The 9347-nt window shown below is 37.7% G+C and overlaps 1 protein-coding gene across 2 annotated transcripts; it reads right to left on the bottom strand.

The window, feature by feature from the left end:
• On the bottom strand, positions 1 to 7265 carry LOC114470608 (zinc finger protein with KRAB and SCAN domains 8-like). 2 transcript variants are annotated; one of them, XM_028458887.1, is made up of 4 exons: positions 6795 to 7265; positions 4096 to 4175; positions 3949 to 4009; positions 1 to 2305 (listed from the first exon to the last, which is right to left on the bottom strand). In XM_028458887.1, exons 1-4 carry the CDS (start codon positions 7114 to 7116, stop codon positions 1509 to 1511), a joined length of 1260 nt encoding a protein of 419 aa, XP_028314688.1. In that variant the 5' UTR covers positions 7117 to 7265; the 3' UTR covers positions 1 to 1508. The 2 variants fall into 2 exon arrangements, with proteins under 2 accessions (XP_028314688.1, XP_028314687.1); XM_028458886.1 differs by having other exon boundaries at positions 2 to 2305; positions 3934 to 4009.
• Between the last annotated feature and the right edge of the window lie 2082 nt (positions 7266 to 9347).

The following is a 9347-nucleotide window of genomic DNA, read 5'->3' as shown; positions in this document are numbered from 1 at the left end:
TTTTATTACTCTGAGTGAAAAAAAGGAGAATGAGGTACAAACGATCTGTTTGCTGCATATAACATCTCAATTTTAATAATAATTATATTATTTTTACAGTGAAAATACAACAATCATCCCAAACTGTGGTGTTTTATTACTGCGATGATTGATTAGACCAGTGGTTTTAAAACTTTTTCAATATCCAAGCAGTAAGTGACAGATATCAGTCAGCCAATTTAATTTAGGGGAATAATTTGAGGGTTAAAATTGAGAGTGCTTACAACAATTTGAGATTAAAAATGACTTCCATCATGTGTTATAGGCATTTGGAAATCTGGGCGCTGGAAAAGAGTTGTACTGTCTCGATGGGGTTTTATTTTGGTGGGCAGGCAGGAACTCTGGGCCTTCCTCCCAGCAGCTTTCACCTGATTGGCCACCAACTGTACTTTTGCTGTGCCTATGGTTCTTGGTTTTGCTGTTTTCTGATTACCTCTGCCTCCCTGGACTGACCATGCCTATGAGAACAATAAATCTTGGAATTGTGCACCTGAGCTCCGCCTCTCTCTCTGCATTTGGGTCCACACCCACCATGAACCGTAACATGTACAATTTCATTGAATTTGAGTCAGTTGGTTATTTACACAGTGAGTCATGTTTTCACTGTCATTTTTACACCCTCTTGAGGGCCGATTTGGGAGTTTTAAAGAGTCAGATTTTGGCCCCCAGGCCTTAAGTTTGACATGTGCCCTAAACTGTATCATTCACTACCACGTAATAAACGTGATTAATGAATTTGATCAAATAATTTAAATAACCTTTAAAACAGAAGTTAAAAACTATGCAAGGTTTAGGGCCAATTTTGATGGAGAATATAATTTTGGGAATATATCAAGAATATAGTCAAAATGTTGAGAATAAAGTTGAAATATAATATTTTGACAAAAGTCAAAGGTTTGCGAATTAAGTCAAATCTAGGGAAGTGGACAAGGGAAAATTCACCATATACAACAACTGTCTCCATCCAAACTGGTCCTAATCTGTTCCCGTAGCTCCTCAAAAACCACAGACGGGCTGAACGTTTCCACCTCTACCAAACTTTACTGGTTTTTCCTTCGGAACAGATTACATTTTTGGCAATATCTCTTCAAAGTCCTTAAAGAGATTAAAATGTTGTGTTCATGAGCAAAAAGAGAAAGAATCTCTTTGTTATTAAACCCAACGGCGAATTACAGTTTAACACATTCATCAATACACTGCATTTTGTAGACGGCCATGATCTGCTGTTTGTTGTCATATGGTGAATTGGTCCACGTCAATTTCTGTAGATTTGACTTCATTAGCTGATTTTTATCACAATATTGTATTTCAACTTTCTCAAAATTTTGACTTTTATCTCGTCGTTTCGTTTTAACTCTTGATATTTCAACTTTATTCTTGATTTGCCCAAAATTATTTTCTCCATCAAAATTGGCCCTAATCTACAACAGTGAATAATCGTCAAAATAAAGCCGACTAACAGGTAACGGTCAGATGCCTGCGATGGAGTGTGTGCTCATGTGTCTGCGCAGATTGCTGGGGTTGTTAAAACTAGCGGGACATTCGTTGCACACGCACGGCTTCTCCCCAGAGTGAATCCTCATGTGGATTTTCAGGCTGCCATTCTGCGTGAAGCGCTTCCCACACTGCGTACAGGCGTACGGCTTCTCTCCCGTGTGAATGCGCATGTGAATGTTCAGCGTCGTCTTGTTGACGAACGACTTGCCGCACAGCGTGCACGTGGTGGTCGGCTGCCCCGTGTGAATGGCCCGATGCACGATCATCTCCTCGCGGGTGCGGAAGAGCTGGCCGCAGAAGCTGCAGTCCAGGGATTTGTTAGTGGTGCTGGGTATTATGTTCTGCTGCTGGGTGAACTGGTTGATGTGACTGGGCTGTCCAATCCGCTCCACAGATATTTCAGCAGCAGAGTTTCCCCCTAGGTGGTCTTCTCTCTGCAATCCGGCATTGTTCTCCAGTCGCGCACTCATCTGTACTCTGTCATTCGCTGCCGTGGTGAAAATATGGAGCACACCCTGATTGTGAAGCACACCCTGATTGTGGAGCACACCCGGAGCGACGCTGTGGTCAGACATTAAGCTGAGAGCCTCAAGCTCCGAGGCAGAGAAGAGACTTTCCTGCCTCAGAGAACCCTCCTCTGGGTCGTCTACGCTCTCGCTTTTCAGCTCCTCATTGTCATCTGTTACATAAAAGGAACTTGCTGATTTTAATCCCTGAATTCCCGCGCTAACATCAGTCTGCATGTTGTGGTTTTCAAAGTTGGCCTCACCTGCAAAAACAAGAAATAGATAAAGAAAAAGCTGTATCGTCATCAAATACATTACAATCCTTGTAGTACCAAAAACAATATATAAATAGTATATAAAAGCACACGAAACACACTACAATAACCCTAAAAAATACAGAATGATTTCATACACAATCAAGAATAAATAAAGTAATATATGTGTGTGTGTTTGTGTTGGGGGGTATATATTGTGTGACGTTTTTGTGTTTGAATAATAACAAAAATGGGTTGTATGTACATTGAGAATAATATATGTGAACACCAATAAACATACTTTAGAAAAAATAAATAAAAATAAAGAACAATCTTATCAATGACAATCTATTGATACAATCTCGAGTAGGACTGCACAACTAAAAAAAAACCAATATGCACATGTTTAGTTATAAGAAGCTATAAAATATGTGCTATTAAGCCTTTATATGCTCTTATTACAGTTACAATTACAATTTCATTTAGTAGATGCTTTTATCCAAAGTGACCTTATAGTTAAGAAATAATAATGCAACTAGGGCTGGGACTTTAACGCGTTAATTGCGATTATTTATTTACAGAAAAACAGAAACAGAAACTTTCTGATGTCACAAGTTCCTGGTATAACCATAATACTGATGCGCAGACAACAATACAGAGACGTCGTTGCTGTGCATTGGAGTTAATTTTAGTTTAAATAAAAACAACTGATGGAAAACAAAAGTCCAGATGTGTGCAAATTGTGCAAGAAAGAGTTTGTCAATCACCAGGGCTTTTCTAGCCTCCGCTACCACCATATTTATTTATCAAATAAACAAATGAAATGCTAAACATGAAGCAGCTACCACCTCAATGCTAACATGTAGCAGCTAGCACCTCAATGCTAACATGTAGCAGTGAGCATGGACAACGGTCCTAGTGGGAGCAGACAGTGTCTCCAATCCACACTAAACAAGATGACAGGGTTCAGAGCCAAAATGAATAATTCCATGAGAGACAAATGAACAAAGTCAGTGGATAAATGATTGTAGTGGACAGTAGACCATTATCAGTGGTAGAGGATGTGGGCGGGGCTAGAAGTGCTGCTACAGATAGCATCATCTACTGAATAGTTTATTATTTCCATCACTGAGTGTTAACATAATGTGTAATATGAATAAAAAATATGATTGCATTGTTCACAAAGCACCAACTTAAATTTAAGTAAGATATATTCATGCTTTTCTGGATTTTTTGTAAACTTTCTAAAACAAATGTGTTTTTGTATAAAAAAAAAAAAAACAGCACTTAATACAGAACATTCTAGAGAAGTGGAAACTGAACAGAGAAAAATAGAATATCTGTGGATATCATGAAATAAACAGAACAACTGATGAAGCTGATGAATTTAGTCTGAAATAGTCTTTCTACATAACTTGATATTGGGTCAGACGATGCTACAGTATCTGTAGCAGCGCTTCTAGCCCCGCCCACATCCTCTACCACTGAGAGGTAGGTAGTACAATAAAAAAGGTTTCGCGTGGAGTGGAGTGAAAAAAAGAAAAGAAAAACAAGGCGATTAACTGTGTTACTTTTTTGTGATGAATTAATGGCAGTTCACGTGTTAAAGTCCCAGCCTTAGTAACAACCATTCTCACCATCATCTGACCCACATGCTGTGATGTCTTCCTCATCTTTGATCAGAATAACATCTGGAGCATCCTCAAGTGCACACTGAAAAATGTAGACTTGCATTACAGAAGAAACCGCAGCCATAAGGAGGTATTGGTGAATAAAAATACTGTAGGTACGTTATTCACCTGCACGTGGCTGACAGCAGTGGACTGCAGCACGGTGGTGGCAGCATCAGGGCTTTCTGGACCCACAGGGGACTTGGCATCTAAAGAAGGGAACCAAACGGAAACAAAAGGATTTACTTAGCATACAAACTAGTCGGGTCATGATGAGATTAATTCATTTTTGTTTGCAAAAAAAACTTTCTGATGTTTAGCATAGACGTGAAAGCATAAAAGAGACTTGTATTAGAAATGTGATGTTTATTATTTGTTAAAGCTTTCAGCAAGATTCAAACCTGTTGCCAGACATTGATGACAGTGAGACATTTCTATCAAAATTATTCCAAATGCAAAGAAAACAACAAATACACACAAAAAAAAACCCTTTGAATCTGTGTACTGCTCCTTCTTTGGTTATTCCGTTTTAAAACCAAATCCAAATAACAAATAAACAGAAAAATAAAACACAAATACAGAAAAATAAAAAACCAGACAAGCAGCATTTTTTTTTTTTTAAATTAAATCTTCTGTTTGTGTGATATTTGGATATTTACGGGAAAACTATGGACGAGAGCTTCATGTTTTAATCTCACCACACAGAGGCACCCACAGACGGAGGAGGACATTTAGTCACGGACTAAAAAAGGAACAGTGCATAAGTCACATTACTTATGAACTGGTGAACAGATGTTATTAATACATGAATAAATCCCCCCCAAAAAAAGGATGTTACGTAAAACACGCACATGGCTTGTGATTAAAGGAACCAGAGGTGGTGTAATGAATCCTCCGCTAGGACCAGTGACCTAGCAGAGGGCAGGGTTCAAATCCTGTGGGAACTACTTTTGGAAAAATGTACACAGAGAATACAGGAAAAATATATTGTATCCTACTGTATTATTTATGTAGGGAAATGTATTTTTTTCACATGTTTTCAGTCATTATCAAAGCCAAAACAAACATATGTTGTTTCAATGCATCATCACACATTATGATTATGTGGTTAAGAATTGAAACTACCTGTAATCATACGCCTGGCCAGTAGATGGTTTCATGTGCCCGTGAAGCCTTTCTCAAACCATTTGGCTGAAGTGGTCCAATGAGGCTAAATCTCTCCATCAATACTTTTTTATTTAGTCACTTTTTTTTTTTTAATTGAATTTCAGTGATAAACAATAAATGGGAACATTTTACAGAAAAATAAAAAAAATATAGAAGAAAAAAATGTCAGGCCTACAAAATACAGGAATCAATAAAGACATATTTCAGATTAAGCAGATCAATAAATGTAAGTAGTAGAGCTGGGCGATATGGACCACAACTCAAATCTCAATATTTTTTCTCAAAATGAAGATCGACAATATAAACCTTGTTAATTTTAACTCAATAAAGTCTGACCAGAAACACAATTCTGGGTTAAATTTGCTAATGAAAAATGCCATACAGGCACATTTATTAACAAACAGCTGCACAATATGTGGCACTTCAGTCTTTTTCTGCTATAAGGGACAGCACGTGTGAGTGAGTTCTGTCGTGTGGCTTATTTAAGGGAAGGTCTGGGTTAGTAGAAGGTGTCCTGAGAAGTAGTGAAAGTAGCAACTGCTAAAACAAGTATTTTAATTTGAAATATATATATATATTGGTATAGGCAATATTGTAATTTTCTATATCACCAAAATAGAAAACTTCATATATCTTGAATCTCGATATGTCATCCAGCCCTAGTAAGTAGTCAATAGGTTTTACAGTTTTGGAGTTTAAAGAAGGCTGAATAGATTCTGTACATTGTTGTAACTAATAGACAGAGGTGAATGTAATGGATTACAAGTACTCACGTTACTGTAATTGAGTTGCTTTTATGGGTACTTGTATTCTTTTGAGAATACTTCTAAATCAGTCATTTTATTTGTACTGAAGTACATTTTAAAGATGTCATTTGTTACATTTCTATACCCAACTGTTAGTGAGTAAATTGTTACGTTTTGTTTTAATATAATCAATGGACATTGTGAAACTACACCAAATAAAATGACCAGACAACAATGAAATGCATCACATCATAGCCGACCAATCAGATTAAACGTAACACACGGCACCAAAACTGCATCGAATGGAGGTTATCTTCTCAGTTTCATACATTTAACTATACTTAGAGCTTGAGAACTAGAATTAAATTCAATGTTGTTTTATTTGAAAAAGTATATTTTGACAAACCTTTTATTTTACACAGATGCTTTTGTGGAAAATAAATTAGGTTCCATTTGTTCTTTTTCAAGTTCATACATGTGATGTTTACTGTATGCACACAGTTCACTCTTCAAAATACAGTAACACCACAATCATCTGTCAGATATCAGCATGATGTGCTCGTTTCTGTCTCTGCTTTTGCTGCCTCCACCTCACAACCTTTTAGTGCGTCTACTGTATGCAAGAAAACCATGGCAAGATGTATTACTAAAAAACAAACAAGTGGGTAAAAGTAACTATTAACTTTTACTTTGAGTACTATTAAATTTTGTTTTACTTATACTTGGGTATTTTATGTATGACTTTCTTCTACTTGAGTAGAATATGTCAGTACTCTTTACATCTCTGCTAATAGAAATTGTTTAAATGCTGTTTTTTTTTTTTGTTTTTTTTTTAAAGTAAATTTACATTTATGGATATGAATTTTGCTATGATGATCAATCATCACTAGGTAAAGGTGAATGATCTGTCCTTACCCTGTGCTGCTGCTGCTGTCGGTTGTCTGTGGTTATCGGTTCCTCTGCAGAGGAAGGAGCGGCTCAGTGGTCTGTGTCTGTGAGTCTTCGTCTGTAGTTTCAGGGTGAACAGCTCACTCTTCATCACCTTCATCTTCATCCTCAGCGTCTCGTTTTCCTTCAGGCTCCGCGTTAAATGCATGCGGAGCGACGAGGCGCTGTGTGAGACCAGCTGAGTGATCTCTGTTACAGCGGCTCTCACCAGCACGTCCATGATGGACATCAGCTGGGACTCCAGGTCCAGGTTCTGGAGACCCGGAGCCAGGCTTGGACCCGCAGACATGATGTGCTGCACGCACTACTAAAAGGAATTAAAAAAGCCTAACCAAGTCAGAAGCTTAGTCAGCGGTGGGACGATTCTTCCTTATTTTCTTCTTCGACTTCTTTTGTCTTGTTTGTTTCTCTGGCGGTGGAAAGCGCTTCTTCTTCTTCTTTTTTTTTTTTCCTTTTTTTTTTCTTCTTTCTTCTTCTTCTTCTTCTTCTTCTATTAGGTTTGTTGGCGGTTGACACTCAATGATAGGCGCATTACCGCCACCCACTGGACACGGAATTTAAACCGATCTGATAGGACCAGTGTCCAATATATATCAAAAGTTTTAGAACACCCTAATTTTTCCAGTTATTTATTGCAATTCAAGTCGTGTAAGTCCAATGAGTTGCTTGAAATGGTACAAAGGTAAGGTAAAAAAAAAAAAAAAAAAAAGGTTTGGTTACCCAAAACTGAAAAACTAATGTACATTTCAGAATTAAACAAATAGGTCTTTTTCAGGAAATAAAAGTGGTTTAACAATTTAAAGCTGTTGTGCTGTGTGCTTGGACTTTTTCAGTAAAATTTTTATTTGTCTTACTATGTTATAGTACGGAGTGTGTCTTGTGCAACCTCTAAATATAAATTAATTTGCATACAATTTGGACCCAAATAATTTGGAAAGATATGGAAACAAAAACAGGGTTCTACTAGAGAAATTAAAAAAGTTGGACCACCCTAATATACTGTATCTACATATACTGATTCTCAGTAACTTATCTGCTGCTGAAGTGTATTAAAGCATCAAATGTTTGATATTAAAGGTTTATAGAATAGAATAGAATAGAATATCCTTTTATTGTCCTTGTACAGGGTACAACGAAATTTGAGTACAACTCCAAGGTGCCAGTGAGAGAAGAAAATAAATATAAAAACACAGCAAAAACAATAAAAAATTTAAATATGACACAATAATATGTAGCGACAAATACCCAGATAAATACACAGATAGCAGCTTGAATGTACAGATCTACAAATAGCAACAAGATGTTTTATTGCACAAGATCAATATGATTAGTATGTGTGAGCGATGTGAGCGGATTTGTTTGTTACAGTGATAGCTCTGTGAAAGAAGCTATCCCTGAGTCTGTTTGTCCTGGTTCTGTGTGACCTGTACCGTCGGCCCGATGGGAACAGGTCAAACAAGTGGTTACTGGGGTGGGAGGAGTCCTTGATGGTGTTGCCTGCTCTGCTGAGGTAGCGAGAGTTAGCAATGTCGTCCAGGCTGGGCAGAGAGCAGCCAGTGATCTTCTGGGCTGTGCAGATGACCCTCTGCAGCGCTCTCCTGTCTGCTGCTGTGCACCCTGCATACCACGCTGTAATGCAGTACTCTGTGGTGGCTCTGTAGAAGGTCACCGAGCACTCCCTTTAATTAAAGAATTGACTCTAGCCAAATGCATGAGTAACCTTATGTGTATGAACAAAAGGCCTTGATTTCTAAGCAATAATACCATGAGGTTTCCACAAGAATTTGGGAGTGTTAGGATAATGTTAGAACAACATTAACTTTCAGACTCTGTGCTTTTTATTTCCATCTTTGTGCAGTACATTTTAAGGCTCTGGATTTGTGAAGTTTACCCTAAAATGAGGTGTAGCTCCATGAGGGAGGACAATCTTCATCCAACCCTGTTACAAAATGTGCACAGTTTCCGAGACCTATAAGTATATGGAAGATTTTTAGTGCGTAGATGATTCTGTAACCAGAACCAGATTCTTTAAGTTTGTATGCACTGTATCTGCTGGTGTTAGACAGGCTCGTATTCCAGTCCAAGTTTCTATTTGATTAATAGACTGTTTTCCTTATGTTGGTGCCCAGAACTAAGTTGATTCCTTATATGGTGATGAGCTAATGTTAAAGCGATAACTCGAGAAGATATATACGGTTGGTCTTCCCCGAAAGAGCTCAGAGTTTTGCATCGATCAGGCCGCAGCTCTCAGCAGGTCTCATTTTTTGTTACTTGTTTAGGACATTGATTGTATTAATAAACTGCCTATTATTTACAAATCACTTGTCCCGGAGACTTTTTCTACACCACTTTTTTTTGTCATCACCATCCACACCACAAGATGCAACACGGCTTTGACAATTATTTTGAGCTTTTCTTTTTTCCTCTCAGTTTGTGCAGAGGGGATAAAAACAGGCTCTTTTTACCCATATGACTTTATATTTAATGCAGATTGTGTTACCCCTACATCACATCCGTATA

Source organism: Gouania willdenowi, chromosome 10 (assembly GCF_900634775.1).
Source record: "Gouania willdenowi chromosome 10, fGouWil2.1, whole genome shotgun sequence".
Lineage (NCBI taxonomy): Eukaryota > Metazoa > Chordata > Actinopteri > Blenniiformes > Gobiesocidae > Gouania > Gouania willdenowi.
Note: the sequence above shows the minus strand (reverse complement) of the source record. Positions and strands in the feature narration are given on the sequence as shown.

Excerpts from the sequence above, each read along its gene's own strand:
- LOC114470608 (XM_028458886.1), bottom strand. The coding sequence starts at position 7,116 with ATGTCTGCGGGTCCAAGCCTGGCTCCGGGTCTCCAGAACCTGGACCTG. Across the intron at positions 4,176-6,794 it reads GACAGCAGCAGCAGCACAGG|ATGCCAAGTCCCCTGTGGGT; the intron begins GTAAGGACAGAT and ends TCCCTTCTTTAG. Across the intron at positions 2,306-3,933 it reads AGCATGTGGGTCAGATGATG|GTGAGGCCAACTTTGAAAAC; the intron begins GTGAGAATGGTT and ends TTGTTTTTGCAG.